Source organism: Notechis scutatus, chromosome Z (genome assembly GCF_049901735.1).
Source record: "Notechis scutatus isolate UNSWTSFEM ecotype Mainland chromosome Z, rNotScu1.2, whole genome shotgun sequence".
Taxonomy (NCBI): Eukaryota; Metazoa; Chordata; class Lepidosauria; order Squamata; family Elapidae; genus Notechis; species Notechis scutatus.
The window spans coordinates 140503192-140524103 of record NC_142025.1 but is presented as its reverse complement, the minus strand read 5'-3'; the positions used below and the strand labels follow the sequence as shown (position 1 = coordinate 140524103).

Sequence of the window (20912 nt, the reverse complement as noted above, 5' to 3'; positions counted from 1 at the left end):
AATGGGCTTATTTAACAATCATGATATTTGCTTAATGACCAATTAATGACAGTAACATTCACTTTAAGATTGCTACATTCTATTTGATTGTTTACATGGGTGCCTTGATTTGCAACCATCATGACATACAGTGGAAATACTAGGCTCCATTATAGTCATAAGTTGAGGACTACCTATATATTTAAAAGTCTTGCATTTCTGGCCAATAATGGTTTTTCTTTCTTTCTTTCTTTCTTTCTTTCTTTCTTTCTTTCTTTCTTTCTTTCTTTCTTTCTTTCTTTCTTTCTTTCTTTCTTTCTTTCTTTCTTTCTTTCTTTCTTTCTTCCTTCCTTCCTTCCTTCCTTCCTTCCTTCCTTCCTTCCTTCCTATCATCCGTCTGTCTGTCTATCTATCTATCTATCTATCTATCTATCTATCTATCTATCTATCTATCATCTATCTATCATCTATCTATCTATCATCTATCTATCTATCTCATCCATCCATCCATCCATTCGTCTGTCCGTCCATCCATTCATCCATACGTCCATCCCTCAGTTTGTGTAAAAAGGCAGTCTTATAGATGGGGTGGTGCAAAGAGGAAGAGATTACAGACAATGATCAGATTCAAGGTGTGGCTTCAGTGGGAAACCTTTTAAAAACAATCGAGAATTCTTCAGAAGGTATGCTGAGACTTGTCTGGGCAGGGTTGACTGGATGAGAAGAATCCATTAAGAGAACCCTATTTTGAAAGACAAGGCAGGAACAAGCTTTGCAAAGGAGACTGGCTTTACTGTCATTTTGTTTACCTTTATTTAAAATCGGTTTTATTAACAAATGGAATACTTTTTTAAAAAAAGCACCAAGAAGGGAAAGAAAATGAGGAAGTAAGGACGAAGGAACGAAAGCCCAGAAAAACCAGCAAGGGTTGAATTCCTCTTAGGAGACAGGAAGGAGCTATAAAATAAATTCTATCCTTTTCTGATTTGGGAAAGGTTTTCTTTCCTCCATGGCTGCCCCAACAGGCATAGAATGTTTTGCTGAGGATCTGAGCTGTTCTATTTGCCTGGAGCTGTTTTCAGATCCTGTCATACTGGAATGCGGGCACAACTATTGCCAGGTCTGTATCACACGGTTCTGGGCTGAGATCCCTAACAACCATGAGGAGAACATGCCCCCAACACTTCCTACTTGCCCAGAGTGTCGGCGTGAGATTCCCGGTGGCAAATATACACCTAATAGGGTGTTGGGACAATTGGCTGGCAAAGCCCAGGAATCTCTTTTGGTTCAGCCTGGTGGTGAGGAGACCAACGGTGATGAAGATGATGAGGAGATGCAGGGGGACAAGCTGTTTTGTACTGAAGATGGGTGCCTGGTGAGAGCTTTGCAACCAGACCACTGGGGTCATCAGTGTCTCCCTCTAGCTGAAGCTGTAGAGCACTTCAAGGTCAGTAGAAGGGGCTTGTGGGCTCGGTGACTAGGAAGAGGGGTCCACAACAGATGTTCTTGAGGTTGCTGATGGAAAATGAGAAGATATTAAGAGTTGTTAACCTAATCTTACGTAGCTTTTTCTCTGGTAATATTACACTACTAACTAGAGCATACAAAATAAAGAAGGGGACTCTGGAAACTTTCTTGTTTTATTCATGTGCATTCAGAATATTACAATTAGTCCTAATAGAACTGTGCTATTGTAAGCTATAGATACCTATTTGAGCTTTTCCCATCCTTTTTTGTATACAACTGTTAACTCACAAAGCAGGTATAACGAGAAGAGGGTGAGTCTTCCACACTACCTTTGTATATGTCAGGTTTTTTTTTTTTTTAAAAAAAGACACACACTAATCATTTGCTGCACAACTGAGAATTACTTAACAGTAGATTGAAATATTGCAATTTGTGTTGGGTTCGGTCCAATGATCGGTTTATTAATACGCTTCTCACATGCCTCTGCAACTGATTGCTCATACTTTTCCTTCGGTTTAAAAAAACAATTATTCACAAACTTTGAGCTCCTGTTGCACAACTCCGGACAAACAATCCATACTGGATGTGATTTTGTTTCAGTCCCTTGGTACATTCTTCACCATGTAAGCTAACCTTTGGCCACCACACCCAGCACTGACTGTGCTTTGCTCATCTGTGGGAAATCCACATTTGCTTTATTCACCTCTTCTCCTTTGCTGCATATTGAACATTGGGAACTTACTACATGTTGGGAGATGATTATTATTATTTAAATAATCACAAGAAAAACTCTTCTAAACCCTGAGAAGAAGCCAGAAAAAGGCAGGTGCCACATCGGCTGGTTAGATACAGATAATCAGATTTGGGAGGGACCTTGTAGGTCATCTAGTCCAACCCCCCGCCCAAGCAGGAGACTCTACACCATTTCTGACAAATGGCTGTCCAATCTCTTCTTGAAGTCTCAAGTGATGGCGCTCCCACAACTTCCGAGGGCAAGCTGTTCCATTGGGTGATTGTTCTCACTGTCAGAAAAAATCTCCTTATTTCCAGGTTAAATCTCTCCTTGTTCAGTTTCCATCCATTATTCCTTGTCTGGCTTTCAAGTGCTTTGGAAAATAGCTTGACCTCTTCCTCTCTGTGGCAGCCCCATAAATATTGGAACACTGCTGTCATGTCTCCCCTGGTCCTTCTCTTCATATTCGAAAGATTTTTTTTTTTTGAAAGATGAGTTCTGAGTGTCCATCCAGATACCACATATATAATCTCTAACATAGTTGAAAAATGAGCAAAATATTCCAGGCACAAACATTTTTCCTGACCAGCTTCAGGTTGACTCAGCCTTCCTTCCTTCTGAGGTTGGTATAATGAGGTTCCAGATTGTTGGAACCAAGATGCTGACTCTTAGAGAGGGCTGTATAGCATGATAGCAGAGGGGCTGCCACAAAAAAGAAGGGGGGGGGTGTCAAGTTATTTTCCAAAGCACCAGAAGACAAGACAAGGAACAATGGATGGAAACTAACCAAGGAGATAAAGAACCTGGAATTAAGGAAAAACTTCCTAACAGGGAGAACAATTAACCAGTGGAACAGCTTGCCACTAGAAGTTGCTACATCACTGGAGGTTTTTAAAGAACAGACTGGACAGCCACTTGTCTGAAATGGTATAGGCAAGTGTCTCCTGCTTGAGCAGGGAGCTAGACTAGAAGATCCCCAAAGTATATAAGTCTAAGTGCTAATGCACTTAGGGGTAAATGTCTTGGGGTAATGTCTTGGGGTAAACTGCCCAAATGAAAGCATGTGTGTTTCCAATTTTGCAAACTGTATGCAGAATGAAATGGAATTATTTTGTCCTGTGTGTGAATACATGAATGCAAGAGGGTTATTTTTTCCAATATGCAGGTATTCCTTGACTTACCGCCAATTGTTTAATGGCTAGTTAAAGTTACAACAGCACTATAAAAAGGTGACATGTGATTTTGTTTCAGTCCCTTGGTACATTCTTCACCATGTAACCTTTGGCCACCACACCCAGCACTGACTGTGCTTTGCTCATCTGTGGGAATTTTTTTCACACTTACCATTTTTCACACTTACGACCATTGCAGCATCCCCGTGGTTATGGAGTCAAATTCAGACACTTGGCAACTGACTCATACTTATGACGGTTGCAGTGTTCCTGGGGTCCTGTGATAATCTTTTGTGACCTTCTGACAAGCAAAGTCAATGGGGAAGCCACTTAACAACCATGTTACTAACTTAACAACCGTAACGATTCACTTAACAACTGTGGCAAGAAAGTCATAAAACAGGAGAAAGTTCAGTGAACAAGCAACTTAGTAACAGAAATTTTGGGCTCTATTGTGGTTGTAAGCAGAAGACTATCTATAGTGTCCAAGGTGGAGAGTCCCTATAAGATCTGGACTCCAGTGCAAATTATGTTTCTACTTTGATGATGGCAGTTTGTTTTTTCTGACATCTGTTTTCATTGACCTCAGAAGAGCAATAACTGTGAACGAGTTACTGTAATCTGGTTCTATCTTGTGGTATCTCTGCTTGCCTTCAGGGGATCTTAACAGCATCTCAAACCCAGCTGGAATCCAAAATCCAAGCAGAAAGATCCGTTGAAGAGCAGAAGTCCCAGAAACTTCCAGAAATAACAGTAAGTCGAATCTTCCATGCTGCTGAATCTATTGAGCGAATTTTTGACATGCTCAGCCATCAGTGGTGTTTTAGAAGGCAAATGAAACTAATGGTAGAGATAATGCACTGGTGCCAAATTAATCTTTTAATGTTATGCAGATATAGAGTTGAGTGGTGTGATGGCCTAGTAGTGAAGATGCTCACCTCCCACTTGGAAGGTTGAGAGTTTGATTCTAGGTAGTAGCAGACCTTTCTCTCCTAGGGCACAAAGAGAAAATATATTCTGCAAATTCCACGTGGTGTGAGGAAGGGCATCTGGCCAGTAAATGCTCAATTCAATCTAGTAGTTGGCCTACCCTGAATTAAGGGATTATAGGGTCATAAATAGGGAATATATATACAGAGATCATACAGTCAAAATCAGTATAGGCTGGGAAATTCTGGGAATTGCAGTCCACACATCTCAAAATTGCCCAGTTTGGGAAATACAAATTTAAATTATCAATAAAATTAGTCCATAAATGAGATAGAGGTGAATAGATAGATAGATAGATAGATAGATAGACAGACAGACAGACAGACAGACAGACAGACACATGGATTGGTAGATAGGTAGGAAGATAGCTAGCTAGCTAGATAATAGACAGATAGATAGAGATAGGTAGATAGATAGGTAGGTAGATAGATACTAGTAGGTAGGTAGGTAGATGGATGGATGGATGGATGAATGAATGAATGGAGAGATACACATGATTGAGGCTGGTTAGTGTCTGATGGGGGAACCACTAAAACTATCAGATTAGACAGAAAAGTTATAAAGAAACCTAACAGCAGGTTTTAAAAAATCCAAATAAATGTCACAGACAGTTCCACGTGACTGGAAACAGAGCTTGACTAGTCGGAGACTTGACCTTATTTTCCACTAAACTACACCACAGGGCAACTCGAAGGGGCCTTCTTGATAAACAGTAGTTTCTAAAAGCAGAGATGGTGGGAATCTTACGCCTTCTTCTTCCTTCTCCTCCCGAGGCCCAACGGCTGTGTCTGGAGCAAAATGTCTCTGCCCAGTTCACGGAGCTCCATCAGTGGCTTCAGGAGAAGGAATCTGCATTGATCAGAGAGATTCAGAGGGAGGAGAAGCTGCTGCTTAGTGAACTGGACAGGAACCAAAGAAACAGCCAAGAGCAGATCCGCACAGCCAACGAGCAAATAGCTAAGATCCAGGCTCGGCTTGCAATGGCACCGGACTCTGATAGCTTCCTAAAAGGTCAGTGCATTTCTCAAGCCATACCTGCATTTGTCTGTCTAAGTGTGTATGTGTCTTTCTCTTACAGGTAGGGCTCAACTTATGACCATTCGTTTAGCAATAGCAATAGCCCTTAGACTTATACACTGCTTCACAGTGCTATACAGCCCTCTCTAAGCAGTTTCTAAGCCCCCAACAATCTGGGTCCTCATTTTACCCACCTTGGAAGGATGGAAAGCTGAGTCAACCTTGAGTTGGTCAGGATCAAACTCCTGGCAGTGGGCAGAGTTAGCAATAGTACTTAGACTTATATACCACTTTATAGTGCTTTCCAACCCTCTCTACAGTGCTTTACAATCCTCTCTAAGAGTTAGCATATCACCCCCAACTATCTGGGTCCTCATTTTACCGACCTCAGAAGGATGGAAGACTGGGTCAACCTTAAGCCTGGTGGGATTCAAACTGCCAAACTGCAGTCAGACAGCAGTCAGCCTGCAGTACTGCACTCTAATCACTGTGCCACAGAGGCTCATAGCAACTGTTCAAAGTTACAATGATGCTGAAAAAATAACTTACCATTTGGTCCTCACAATTACAACGGTTGCAGCAACCTTGCAGTCACAGGAATGCTATGTGGTCCCTTGCCAACCAGCTGCCATTTATGATTATTGCAGTATCCCAGAGACATGTGATTGCCAACTGCCATCTTCCCAGCCAGCTTCAGACAAGTAAAGTCAATGGGGGAAAGTTGCAACTTTCTCTGCAAATCATGCAGACCCAAACTGGATCTGTTGGAAAGAGTTGATACCATTGAAACACGATTGACACCATAGTAGCATCCCTGGATGCCTTAAAAGAAAGATTATCCAACCTTGGAAAAAAAGACACAACGCAAAAACCTGAACATCCAATAACTACAAACCACATCTCTACCCAACAACTACAACCCAATCCACAACCCAATTCACAAAAAAACATAAATCAGACAAATAATGATATCCCAATCCTCATCAGAGAAGCTGTTGAGCATGAACGGAAATGTCCAAATGCCATCTTATTTGATCTAGAGGACATCAATGACAATGAGGACATCACAACTGTCTGAAACATCATCAGTGATTATCAAGCATCAATGATCTCCCCTGATGAAATACTTGACATTTCCTCCATTGGCCAAGAGCTCAAAAACAGAGATGGCCCTGTGGCCCCATGCTTCTGCAGGGTCATTTGCAAAAATGAATCAAGCAAATGTAAATTCATTTATACTATAAATTCACTTGCCAAAAACAACACCAACCATAAGAACCTCCGTTCTCGCCCTGACCTAACCATACAGCAATGTGCCCGCTCCCATGTACTCTGCACTGAACTCAAAAAATGTCTAGACAATGGAGAAAAGGACCTGGACATTGACTACCATGCTGACTGTATCAAAAGTAAGTCACACAACCCGCAACTCAGCTTTAACATTCAATCACAACCCTACCTCAACCAATCCACCATCACCCAAGACTGGGCACGCATGCCCCTAACTACCTCAATTCCAACTACTGCTGGCCTTAAATGCAAGCTACTCAATGCAAGAAGCCTTGTGAATACAATACCTGAATTTCTCTTACTAAATATGGCTAAATTTGACATCATATTTGCCTGTGAAACATGGCTCAACACATCTCTCCCTGACTCTATTACCACAGTAGGAGACTATCATGTTTACCGATCAGATTGTGAAATTCGTAGAGGAGGTGGTGTTGCTATCTTCTATAAAAAGTTCTTACATCTAAAAAACATCCAAGTTACCCAGGAGCTTGCTCTTCCTAAGACCATCATCTGTGAACTATCCTTAAATATCACATTTCGATTCTTACTATGTTACAGAGCACCTTATGATTATGACATCAAACATGTAAACAAGCTAAATTCACTACTAACATGGGCAACATCCTGCCCACATGCTTTTTCTTTCTTGGTGACTTCAATCTACCTCATATTGACTGGACCCTAAACGAATGTACAACTGAACCCATACATGCAATCTTCTACAATACTGTAACAAACCTGGGACTGGAACAACTAATAACCAACAATACTAGACTAAACAACTGCCTCGATCTTATCTTCTGCAATAGTTTGAATTTAATTTATGGAATGCAAACTAAATAACCCTTTTCCAACAGTGACCACAATATGATTGACTTTTGTCTCAACATACGTCCACACAAAAATAATCACAATGACGTAATCCCCAATTATAACTTCAAAAAAGGCAACTATGATCTTATAGACAATGATCTCTCATCCCTTGATTGGCAATCTCTATTCACTGGATACAATACTGTTGAAGACCATTACAACATATTTTTACTTGGAGTCAAAAGAGTCATCAAACTATATGTACCAAAAACAACTCCCCCCCCCCCAAAAAAAACAGATTACCCATAACAATAAGGAAACTTCAATCCAAAAAGAGATCACTCTGGCGGAAAAACAAATCTGGTCACGTTGCCAATTTCAAAAGCCGATACAAAAATTTATTCCACCAGATAAAGACTGAATGTACCAATTATCACATTAAACAAGAGGAAAACCTTCTATGCACCAATTCCACCCGGACTTTTTACAATTTTGTAAACAACAAACTAAAAGACTCAAGGTCCATCCCACCCTTGATAGGACCTAATGGTAAAGACTGCAATGAGCACACCATTAAAGCCAACATCTTTAACACATTCTTTGGCTCAGTATTTGTAAACAGCAATGGATCATGCCCAGTATTTCCTAGCCGAACCACAGAAATCTACAATGATCTAATACATATCGATTTTACAGAAGACAATGTTGAAAAAGCACTACGCAATCTAAAACCATCTCTATCTATTGGACCGGATGGAATATGTGCCTACTTCTTAAAAAAGCTATCTACTGCCATAGCAGAACCTCTGAGCATAATCTTTGAAAAATCCTTCAGGACCAGTTCCTTGCCTAACCTATGGTCACAAGCCACGGTCATCCCCATCTTCAAAAAGGGAGACCCCAGCCTAGTTGAAAATTACAGACCAATCTCCTTATGCTGCGTCACCTGTCAAGTCATGGAATCAATTATTAACCAATCTATTATCCTCCACTTAGAGACAAACAACCTACTCTTCAATAAACAATTTGGTTTCAGAAAAAAATTATCCTGTAATCTGCAACTCTTACACTGCAAAAACATATGGACTACACAACTCGATTAGGGCAAAACAATAGACACAATCTACATAGACTTCTGTAAAGCCTTTGATTTAGTGGTACATGACAAACTGTTCCTAAAACTAAAATCTTATGGTATCTCTGGACACCTGCATAACTGGATAGAAGCATTCCTGTCAAACAGACAACAAATGGTCAAAATTGGGAGTGTCCTATCAAAGTCTGTACCTATCAATAGTGGTGTCCCCCAAGGCAGTGTTCTAGGACCAACTCTCTTCATACTCTACATAAATGACCTCTGTGATCATATTAAGAGCAACTGCGTTCTCTTCACTGATGATGTAAAGCTGTTCAATACCACAGACAATACTGCTACCCTTCAAAAAGATCTTGACTATGTATCAGAATGGTCAAACAAATGGCAACTTCAAATCTCAACAAATAAATGCTCTGTCTTACATATTGGCAAAAAAAAAATCAGAAAATAAAATACAAGCTGAATAGTCAAGACTTGTTGATGATCCAAACTCTGTCAAGGACCTTGGAGTTCTCATCTCTAATGATCTAAGTGCTAGAGCCCACTGTAACTACCTAGCCAAAAAGGCATTAAGAGTTGTTAACCTAATCCTACATAGCTTTTTCTCTGGTAATATTACACTAATAACTAGAGCATACAAAACATTTGCTAGACCAATACTCGAATACAGCTCATCAGTCTGGAACCCACATTATGTATCTGATATTAGCACAGTTGAGAAAGTCCAGAAATATTTCACAAGAACAGTTCTCCACTCCTCTACTCATTGTAGAATACCTTATGCCACCAGACTTGAAATTCTAGACCTAGAAAACCTTGAATTATGCCGTCTTCGGTCTGATCTAAGTATGGTATATAAAATCATACATTGCAATGACTTACCTGTCAATGAATACTTCAGCTTCAACCATAACAATACAAGAGCACACAATAGATACAAACTCAAGGTTAATCACACCAAACTTGATTGCAGGAAATACGACTTCAGCAACAGAGTGGTCAATGTCTGGAATACTCTACCTGGCTCTGTGGTTTCTTCCCCAAACCCCAAAAACTTTAACCTTAGACTGTCTGCTATTGACCTCACCCCTTTCCTAAGAGGTCTGTAGGGGGCGTGCATAAGCGCACCAACGTGCCTACCGTCCCTGTCCTATTGTTTCTTTTATTTTTCTTATATGTACCCATTTCATATATTCATAACTATGTATATACTTATACCTATTATTTTGTAAGCGATTGACAAATCAAATAAATAAATAAATAAAACTTGTGGTCACATGATGTCTCACTTAATGACCAGGAGGGGGAAAAAGTTATGCTATTGGGTGTGGCCACATGATGCCACACGTAGTGTTCACATCACTTAATGAATTTTACAGTTCTAATTATGTCACTGGTGACGCAGTGGTTAGAGTGCAGTACTGCAAGCTACTTCTGCTGACTGCTGGCTGCCAGCAGTTCAGCAGTTCGATCCTCACCAGCTCAAAGGTTGACTCAGCCTTCCGTCCTTCCGAGGTCAGTAAAATGAGGACCCTGATTGTTGTGGGCAATATGTTGACTCTGCAAAACTGCTTAGAGAGGGCTGTAAAGCACTGTGAAGCGGTACATAAGCCTAAGTGCTATTGCTATAAGTCAAGGACTACCTGTCTATCTCCACTATTCAAGATCACATGCAGGTTTTCTTGTATCTAACTCAAGCCTTTCCGGTTTTGCAACCAGGCTACTGTCACAATGCATTTATCAGCAGGGCCAACCTTTAAGCCAACTTAGTATTTCCTTTCCAAATAATCTACCTGGGCATTAGGAAGTTGCCATCTAACCAAGTCTCCCTCAGTTGTGTGGTCTTCCTGTCAAAAAGGATATTTACTCTCCACTAATCTATCTTCAAACACTTCAAAAGCTGTTACAGGGAAGAGGGTATGGATTCATTCTCCATAGGCGCCAAGGGTAGAAGAACCAGTGGGTGGAAGCTTTACAGTATATGGAAACAACCAAACTCAAAATAAGGAGAACATTTCCTCACCATAAGAGCACTTAACGGTTGTCCTTTGGAGTTATGGAGCTCCGTCATTGCAGGTTTGCAAGCAATGGTTGGACAAACATTAATCGAGGATGGTTTAGGAATTCCTACTCTGGCTAGAGGTGTTGGACTAGAAGATCTTCAAGAGCCCTATGATTTCATGATTCAATGGGAAAGATGGTGGCATTCCTCTTTCTTCCATTAGATGAATTCTGGGCTAAAGTTTAAAGTAATGGGCTAAAGCAGTGATCCCCAACCTTTCTTATGCCGTGGCCCGGTATCCCCAACCTTTTTTATGGCGCGGCCCGGTACCGGCATTAGCTGGGCGTCGCCATCTTTTTGATGAAAAAGTGCTTCCGGTGACCTCACCGGAAGCATTTTTCATCAAAAAGATGGCGCGCTGCTCCGTGAGCTTTTCCGGGTAGAAATGGCTTTCTACCCGGAAAAGCTCACCGGAAGCTTTTCATCAAAAAAAGATGGCGGCGCCCAGCAAACCAGCGGCCCGGTAGGACTTGTTCCACGGACCGGTACCGGTCCGCGGACCGGTGGTTGGGGACCCCTGGGCTAAAGAATACAGGAAACTATTTTTAACAGCTGGCCTTTCTCTGATCATTCTTACTATTTCCTTCCACAGGATATCAAAGCCTTCATAGAAAAGTGAGTACCAGTGTCTTGATGTTCTGTTGGTCCTTTATAAATTGGGTTGAGGCCTTCTGTTGAGCTACTTTAATTTGGCTTATCTATAATAACTACTATAAAGTCACTGTCCTCTGTACTTTGTCTGGCTTGGGGCTTTCCCCCAGTTGTGAGCTGAAGTGCTCTGTGCTCTTCCTTGAATCAGTAGAATATATCAGCACGACACTGGCTGTTTTCATTACTGATTCCTGCTGCCTCTGATTCCAGATTCAAGGATATGCCCAAATATATTAATTGTGAGCAAATCTCGGAGCATCCTTGCAAGATGTTATGAGGATAAAATGACTGCTCAACAGAGCAAGTCTGATGTAGAGGTTAAGGCACCAGATTAGAAAATTGGAGACTGTGAAGATAGCTGGCAAATAAATTTAACAAATTAATAAATTCTAGTCCTAGTTAGGCACAAAGTAGCTGGGTCCTTGGCCAGTCACTCTCTCTCAGCCCTAGGAAAGAGGCAAAGGCAAACAACTTCTGAAACCTTGTCAGGAAAATTGCAGTGACCTATACAGTCAGTTGCCAGAAGTCAATGTTGACTTGAAAGCACAAAATACTACTACTACTACCCAACAACAACAACAATAATGTATCATTTGGAACAAAACACGCCAGATATCATAGTTGTTGAAAATTGAAGTGTACAATTTATTGATATCGCTGTACTAGGAGACGGCAGAGTCGAAGAAAAAGAACTGGAAAAAAAATCACAAGATATTGCAACCTCGAAATTATGCGATTATGGATGAAACATGTAACAGTGATACACATTGTCATCAGGGCACTAGGTACCATGTCCAAGAATTTTACAAAATAGTTAAGTAATTGCAGCTTCCTGCAATAATACCAGCAGAACTGCAAAAAACTGTGCTACTCAGAACATACTTAGATATGACATACTTGGATACTTAGGATGCTGGCAGCAACCTATTATCAACCATCAATGCCAATCAATGATATTTGTTATACATTTTTAAATATTCAGTTGACTGAGCTTCATGTTTAATGAATTAACAACAACAACAATACTAATACTAATAATACTAGTAATCAAATTTCTTCGGTGCATCATTTTAAATGGAAGGAAAGGTAATATTGAAAGACTCAGAAATTCCCAGATATAGCCACCAGATGGTGATCAAGATCAAGCTGTGGCATTGCACAAACTTGTTGATTTTTCTGTCTTTGCAGATACTGTCCCGGTGAAGACAAGGCAAGTCCGTTGCCTGTGATTTCTCGTGACTTCAATTTAGGTCAATTTAAAGGGCCTATTCAGTACATGGTCTGGAGAGAGATGTTGCTGGCCTTAAGACCTTGTGAGTATCATGGGGGAACAGCATTGATACTGTGTTTCCCCCAAAATAAGACCCTGTCTTATTTTAATTTTTTTTTGCCATCAAAAATGGCACCAGGTCTTATTTTGGGGGGATGTCATCTACTGACAAACCTCACTTGTGCTCCTCGCCCCCAGCCTCCTTTTCACTGTCAGAGGCCTTCAGGAACTTCTTCTGCGGTCATCAAGGCTTTCCTGAAAGCCTCTTCAGCCGATAACAGAGCTTTGGATCTGTGGTTAGAGTATTAAGTTAAGCTGCAGCCTTGTCTGAAACGGGTCTCTCCCGATATTGTGGATTACAACTCTCATCAACTGCAGATAACGGGTCAGTTCCCAGGCTGATAAAAGATTCAGGAAGCTGTTACAAAAATAGACAGATGCAAGCCTCTCTATTGTCATTGAAAGGGCACACCTCTTTTCCAGAACATAGGAAATCTGTTAGAAAAGAAATTTAAAAAAAAATCCTTTCATCCTTAGTGTACACCCTGGATCTAAACAGTTCAGTAGCTGAAATGGTTGCAAAGCCCATTCTTTTCAGTTCAAAACATGCTGCTCAGATGAACTCTGAAAAAATTGTGGCTGGAAAGAATTATGATAAGCAGCTGCCAAGGAGCATAACATTGTGCTTAATGTTTATGGATGATGGGAATACTAGTGCCCAACCCGTGGGTGGAAGCAGGTTGAGGATGTCAGGCTCAAAAACTGACCTTCATCCTGGTGTCATCTTTTGCTGTAATTTAGTTCACATAATTGGGAGGAAAAAGGTAAAAATTTCATGGGAACGAGTGAGGTATAACTCATCGCAGCTCTTCGGAAGGAAGATCCCACCTTCCTTCCCTCTTCAGAATTTGTTTCCATCTTTATGGAAGAGGATTGTAACATTGATTAAGAAATGGTACCAGAAAGGTATGATAGCAGTGTCCCAATATTTGAGGGGCTGCCACAGAGAGGAGGGAGTCAACTATTTTCCAAAGCAAGGAATAATGGATGGAAGCTGATCAAGGAGAGATTCAGCCTAGAAATAAGGACAAATTTTCTGACAGTGAGAACAATCAGCCAATGGAACAGTAATTGCCTTCAGAAGTTGTGGGAGCTTCATCAGTGGAGGTTTTCAAGTAGAGACTGGACTGCCATCTGTCAGAAATGGTGTAGGGTCTCCTGCTTGGGCAGGGGGATTGGACTAGATGACCTATAAGGTCCCTTCCAACTCTGTTATATATTACCAGGGAGTTGACTAGAAGACCTTTGAAGCCTCTTCCGACTCTGTATTCCATATAAAATGTTTTTTAAAATGATATTTGTTTTACTTATTCTGCCAGACTTTTGTTGAAGGTTATTCTTTTGTTCCTTTGCAAGTGTTTGGCTTCTTCTTGGACACCATCACTAAAGAATCATTTCAAGGAGAGAATCATGCAGGAAGGCATCACCTTGTAGAACTTGGAGAAGATACCTTCAGGGAATTTGGGTACCATACCATACCATACCATACCATACCATACCATACCATACCATACCATACCATACCATACCATCTCATCAATTAGAAAGCTGAAAAAATCATGTGTGTGTCCAGAGACATACCAACTAATAAAGTTCCAGGTAGTCCTTGACTTATGACCACTAATGAGCCCCAAATTTCTTTTGCTAAGTGAGTTTTGCTCCATTCTACTTGCTGCAGTTGTTAAGTGAATCACTGTAGTTGTTAAATTAATACAACGTTGTTAAGTGAATCTAGTTTCCCCATTGACTTTGCTTGCCAGGAGGTCGTCAAAAGTGATCACATAACCCCAGGACATGGCAACTGTCATAAGTATGAACTGGTTGCCAAGCACCTGAATTTTTATCACATGATTACGGGGATGCTGCAGCGGTTGTAAGTGTGAAAAATGACCATAGTTTACCTTATTCAGTGCTGTTGTAACTTCGAATGGTCACTAAACAAATGGTTATAAGTTGAGGACTACTTATAGTTACCAAATTAGAACTCTGGGGGTGGAAGCAATAGATTTCAAATTTACTGAAATTTGTCTAGATTTTAGCAGGACTATAACAGGAGTTGTTGGTTGGCATTGCTGAAAACTGATGTGAATTTGAATTGTCTACTTGGCATAGACTTTGAGGTTTTTTGTTTTACATCTTCTTAGGGGGAATGTTTCCAAAGTTGTCAAATAGAGATAACCCTCTTATTTTTCTCCTCCCAAACAGTCCCTTTCCCTATAACATTGGATCCTGCCACCAACCATCCTAACCTTGTGCTCTCCAAGGATCTTGACACAGTACGCTTGGAAGATAATCCCGAAGAAGTGGTCCCCGATGGTCCAGAAAGATTTAGCAAGACTGTATGTGTGCTGGGTGCTGAGGGCTTTACTTCAGGATGCCATTATTGGGAAGTAGAAGTTGGAAATAAAACCAGCTGGGATATTGGGGTGGCCAAGGAGTCGGTGAACAGGAAGGAGGCCAAAGTGACTGTCAAGCCCAGCAATGGTTTTTGGGCCATTTGGCTAAGGAATGGCAGTGAATACAAGGCCCTTGACTCTCCCTCCAAGCAGTTGTTCCTCAAGATCAAGCCTCAGAAAGTAGGGGTCTATTTGGATTATGAAGGAGGACAAGTCTCTTTTTACGATGCTGACACCATGAACCACATCTACACCTTTATGGGTGCCTTCTCCGAGTGCCTGTATCCCATGTTTAGTCCCGGGGTCAACAAAGATGGCCTGAACGGTGCACCTCTCTGCCTCCTGTGCCCACGGATCTAGCAAGGACTAATGTAAGAGTTATTGGGCTCTGCATTGACTTTTATTTCAGTTGTGAATAGTCTGAAAATGCCTAACATGCCACGCGGTTGAAACTTGGTGGAACTGAGCCTATTCATGGGACCACATGAAAGTTGGCTTGAACTTTTCCATATATAGGGAAAAAAAACATTTAAGAAGTGACAATGTTACATCGTATACCGCCCAGAGTCCTTGTTTGAGGGAGATGGGAGGTTCAGAAATGTGAAATATAAATAAATAAATATTCCCACAAATTCAAACACAATCAATCAGCAGGTTTTGAGGGGCTCTGTAGAAAGTTTTGAGATTAGGTCTAGTTACAATGGATGTTCTTCTGCAGACTAGCTTTCTTAACCTTTGACTCTACCGGTGGTCTCCAAACTCAGCAACTTTAAGACTTGTGAACTTCAACTCCCAGAATTCCTCAACCAACCATGCTGGCTAGGGAATTCTGAGAGTTGAAGTCCACAAGTCTTAAAGTTGCCGAGTTTGGAGACTCCTGGACTATACTTAACAATCCCTGTTTCAACCGTAAGTTCACTGCATTCCATTTGAAAACCTTGTGCTCTCATGTATGACATTGAATTAAGTCAATCCAAGTTCCTATTTTATGGGACCAGCATTTCTTGTCTATTTTTCCCCTCTCAATCTGCATATTAATGCCTTGAAATTTGTGTTTAGCAGATGACATGTCTTCATTTAGAAGACATTTTGAGAAACTAGAAGTTTCACATAGGCAGCAGATGCGGTTCATTCTCCTTAAAAGGAAGTGGATTTTTTCAGTCCTACAAATCAAACAATAATAGCATTCTGATTGCTCAAAAAAAAAAAGTTTGTGTTTTGAAAAGTATCTAAGGAACCCAAACACTTAGGGGAACTTGTCATTACTTCTGGGAGAGAAAGTATATGTGTTCACTGGGGAAGCCTCATGGGGAACGCAGCAATATAGAAAGATACTGGTTGAGCCAACCACAGATTTTCTTCTTTGATAATAGATTGGATCAGATTTTCAAAGATAAGTGCAAAGGTAAGTGTTTGTGAATAGAGTGAATAGATTGTCTTAATTTTTTAATATAATTTCAGGATGAAAAAAATACTTAAAAAGTTTTTTTTAGGTTCCAAAATACCTTAGTTGTGCTGTTTGAAATTGTTCATGAAAGCCCATTTGAGAGAGACTTGTTTGATAGAATCTCAGATAAAACAATCATTTTCTTTTCATTCCAAGATGCTGGAATGATTTTTTGCACTTCACTGCTTGTGATGGCAAACATTCCATCCTGAAGTGCATCTGCAGAACTTCATAGTGATTCAATGGGAATTTGTAGGAGATCGTGATTTGCTATATGGAATAAGTCAATATCAATATTTTGTGTATCCAAACACATATATTCATCTTAAGTTTTAAATTTTTTATTTACTACGACTATTTCGATCCTGCTGAACTCCACATAATTCTGCTTATGGTCTATTGGTTTTAAGTTAGAGATTTTTCTTTTTGGATTCAAGTTAGACTATCCAAGTCCTTCCTTTGAAAAACTTTGGGAGATGCCTATGATGGGATCTGTACATTTAGCCTTATCATTTATGTAAGTTGTCCTCCAATATCCAGTAGAATGAACTGAAGTTAATTTGCAGGTGACAATTTATTCTCTTTTTATAAATAACAGAAACCCCTCAAAGTGGTACCGTGGCTTAAAAGGAAGTGGGAGAATTAGGAAATCTAGATTTATTTAGGAATAGATACAACTGGATATATATATTGCATCAAGCCATGGTTTGTTTTAAATAAGTAAATAAAGTACAATTGGGTTCTCTGTCTCTCTCTGTCTCTCTGTCTGTGTCTGTGTGTGCGTGTGCATCTGTCTCTGTCTCTCTGTCTCTGTCTGTTTCTCTCTCTCTCTCCATCTCTGTCTCTTCTCTCTCTTTCTTGTCTCTCTCTCTCTGTCTCTCTCTCTCTCTCCGTTTCTCTCTCTGTCTCTCTCTTGTCTGTCTCTGTCTCTCTCTTCTCTCTCCACTCTCCCTGTCTCTGTCTGTCTATCTGTCTCTGTCTCTCTCTTGTCTCTGTCTCTGTCTCTCTCTGTCTCTTTGTTTTCTCTCTTTACACACTCACTCTGTCTCTGTCTCTCTCTCTGTGTCTCTCTCTGTGCGTGCTGCACGTAGCAACCTTGTTTCCTCCTCACTTTTGTGCGATTACTCTATAACTAGGGTGAGAAATCAGAGGGTGTTACCACCAAGGAGATAAGTCCATCTTTCTATTGAACAGCAGCAGCAAACAAAGAGACAGATAATTTTTCCATTGGTGATTCTTTGTTTTCTCTTATGTTCTGCAGATGAGTCATCGTCTGATATGAATTATGTCCAACTACTCTTTTCTTGTGACCGAGTTCATCTTTGCTGGGTTTTCTGTACGGCCGCAATTGCAGGTGCTCCTCTTCGTTCTGGTTTTCTCCATGTATGGCATGTCCCTTGCTGGAAATACTATCATCACCACGGTGATCAGGCTCAATGCGGTCCTTCATACTCCCATGTACTTTTTCTTGACTAACCTATCCCTCCTAGAAATATGCTACACCACCTCCATTGTTCCTAAGATGCTAGCAAGCTTGATGTCAGAGCAGGGGAAGAAGATAGCTCTCTGGGGTTGTGCTACTCAGATGTATTTCTTCACCTTGTTTGGAATAACAGAATGCTGTCTGCTTGCTGCCATGGCTTACGACCGCTATGTGGCAATCTGTAACCCCTTGCGTTATAGCATTATCATGAGCCCAACAGTCTGCATCCAGCTCTCTGTGGCCTCCTGGTCAGTAGGATTGGTGGTGGGGCTGGGTCAGACCAACTATGTCTTTAGCTTGACCTTCTGTGGCCCTAATAAGATCAACCACTTCTTCTGTGACATCCCCCCACTCTTGACGCTGGCTTGCGGTGACACCTCCAGAAATGTAATTGCTGTATACATGGTGGCTGTCCTTTTTATTACCACACCTTTCCTACTGATCCTGATCTCTTATGTCTATATTGTCATCTCTATTCTGAAGATCTCATCTGCTGAGGGCCGTCGGAAAGCTTTCTCCACCTGTTCCTCTCACCTCATTGTGGTCTCACTATTTTACGGGTCAGGCATCATCACATACCTTCGGCCCAAATCCAGCTATTCAGCTGAGAGTGACAAACTGCTGGCCCTGTTCTACACAGTGGTGACATCCATGTTGAACCCCATAATCTACAGCTTGAGGAACAAGGAAGTTAAGGTGGCTTTGAGAAGAATGATGAGTAATAAACTATGCTCTGGAGAAGATCAAAAGTGATTGTTATTGGAATGGTTCCTTATCCTGTGAGGTCTATATAATTATACTGTGAATGTTTTTTTCTGACCAAAACTAGTTATCACCTACATTGTTATGTTTTTGTACCTCTGCTGAGACAAATATATAAATGTTGGTTGGTTGTTACTCCCTGACCAGATAAATAATCCGAATAATTGCAATCTAGAAACAGTGGAGTATCCTCAGTAAGTAGCCCCATCTAGTTAGATATCAGAGGATCAGCCTTGGTTAGCTTTTGGATGGAAAAGCATTGGAAGTCCCAAGACTGTAGACTGGAAAAACAAAAAACAAATTTCCTGAAAGCAAGCAAGGATAAACCACTTCTATTACACAGTCAAGAAAGCACTATCTATTTATTTTAATGCTAGTTTTAATCTGGATTGAATTAATGTGATACCCAAAGGAGCTTTTTCGAGAGGCAACTGAACTTTCTGGTTTTCTTTAAAGATGTTTTGCTTCTCATCTAAGAAGCTTCTTCAGCTCTGACTGGATGGTGGGGAATAAAAGGGTTTATATTCCTTGCAGACAGCTGGTCATTTGCATTCTTTTAATGAGTTGTTAAGGTCACCTGAGTGGTGCAAATGGGTGTGGAGCCTTCTTGACCCTGATGAAACAGATAAACCTCCAGGTAACCTTAAGAACTTTCAGCTCAGCCATGGCTCAAAATCCAAGGAATGCTGATTGGCTGGGAAAAGATATTAGGAGGTGTAGAGTGCATACTGGGAAACAAGGATAGTCTAAGACAAAGTAACCCATTTCAGGTAGCCCTCAACCTATAGCTGTAGTGGAACCTGCTCATTATGGTTCTAAGTCATAATTTTGATTGTTCAACAGATCAGTCACACAACAGACCCAATTTTACAGTCTTTTTATGGTGATTGCACAGCAAACATCACGATTATTAAACGAACCCATTATTTAGTGGAAATGCTGCTTGTTGGCAAAACCATCATAAAAACGGCCACATATTGAAGTGGGCTCGAAAAGAATAATGTGAATTTGCAATTAAAGTCTAACAATGATATAATAATAATATAATATGACATGGAAAGTTGATTAATATAACATGAATACAAATTTAAATTCAAGAGGAAAAGACTATTGATATCGTGCACAAGAAATATGTACCAACCGAGACACTGTACAACTGAAAGAAGGTTTTATTTGTTGTTTTGTGTTTGTGTTTGTTTATGTTTGTTGTTAAAAATAAAAAAAAAAATGTTGGAAAAAATAAAATAAAATAAAACACGGCCACATGACCATGGGGCGCTGCAAATAATAATAAATTCATCTATGTTGCCAAGCACTTGAAGTGCATGCAATCACCTGACCATGGAAGGGTATGTCTGACAGGTGGAACTTTGGATCTGGGTCATAAAAAAACTTTTTTCAGGTTGATTATAACTTCAACCAGTCATTAAATTACTGGTTGAAAATCGAGGACCTTCTGAAAAAATAAGCGCAATTGATGGAATACTGCCTTTATGTTCTTTCAACAATCCCCCTCCACCTTGTTTTTGTAATCCAGCCCATGCTTTCATAATTGTCTTGTCGACCTCACTAGATTCATGATGTGCAGAATCCCAGCAAATATGTTCCTGTTGTATACATTACTCCCTTTTCCAAAAGTCCAGAAAGAGGGATTGTATCCCATGCTCTCTTAGTCTTTGACCCCAATAAACCAATTTGTGTTTCAGTGTCATTTTGTCCTGGTCTCTGGTTTAAAAGCTACATCTGGGGAAATTCTTCTACAATCCATTTCATTTTACAGATAGTTTCTCATACCCATCACTTCCCATTTCCCCAAAAAAATCATTATAAGTCTTCTATTATATATTTTATATACAATATAATATTATATATTATATTTTTTTCTTTAATGAGATCAGCTACTCAAGACTTATGGCTTACTCCCTGTTGTTTTTCATGGAGATAAAAGATCTGGGTAACAATCCAGTGTAATCCAAACTACAAAGGACCAGCTGGAGAACTAGTCTAAAAGTGTAGATGTTCCTGATATAAATACACCACATTTCGGTAATCAGCACACAGTTAATGAAAAACACATCCTATGTGTTAAATAATGTCTCTGTCAGCGTTCAAATGAAATTTCTCATTTCATTCAGCACTCAGAAACAAAGTTCATTCACAAGTAAGAATTTATTGAAGAAGTCATACTGGCACATCTGGGAAAACCCAAATTGAGAGTTCC

General features: G+C 40.3%; 2 protein-coding genes across 3 annotated transcripts; both read left to right on the top strand.

Moving 5' to 3' along the window:
• The first annotated feature begins 522 nt into the window (after positions 1-522).
• On the top strand, positions 523-19783 carry LOC113422519 (zinc-binding protein A33-like). 2 transcript variants are annotated; one of them, XM_087946895.1, is made up of 7 exons: positions 523-1426; positions 4009-4104; positions 5115-5349; positions 11213-11237; positions 12462-12586; positions 14809-15370; positions 17708-19783. In XM_087946895.1, exons 1-6 carry the CDS (start codon positions 989-991, stop codon positions 15357-15359), a joined length of 1470 nt encoding a protein of 489 aa, XP_087803021.1. In that variant the 5' UTR covers positions 523-988; the 3' UTR covers positions 15360-15370; positions 17708-19783. The 2 variants fall into 2 exon arrangements, with proteins under 2 accessions (XP_087803021.1, XP_087803020.1); XM_087946894.1 differs by lacking the exon at positions 5115-5349 and having other exon boundaries at positions 524-1426; positions 11215-11237.
• Positions 17732-19783, top strand: LOC113422520 (olfactory receptor 10AG1-like). The gene has a single exon (XM_026683521.2). The coding sequence runs from the start codon at positions 17732-17734 to the stop codon at positions 18680-18682; it is 951 nt and encodes a 316-aa protein (XP_026539306.1). The 3' UTR covers positions 18683-19783.
• Positions 19784-20912: the final 1129 nt, after the last annotated feature.

Excerpts from the sequence above, each read along its gene's own strand:
- LOC113422519 (XM_087946895.1), top strand. The coding sequence starts at position 989 with ATGGCTGCCCCAACAGGCATAGAATGTTTTGCTGAGGATCTGAGCTGT. Across the intron at positions 4,105-5,114 it reads AGAAACTTCCAGAAATAACA|GCCCAACGGCTGTGTCTGGA; the intron begins GTAAGTCGAATC and ends TCTCCTCCCGAG. Across the intron at positions 5,350-11,212 it reads GGACTCTGATAGCTTCCTAA|AGGATATCAAAGCCTTCATA; the intron begins AAGGTCAGTGCA and ends ATTTCCTTCCAC.
- LOC113422520 (XM_026683521.2), top strand. The coding sequence starts at position 17,732 with ATGTCCAACTACTCTTTTCTTGTGACCGAGTTCATCTTTGCTGGGTTT.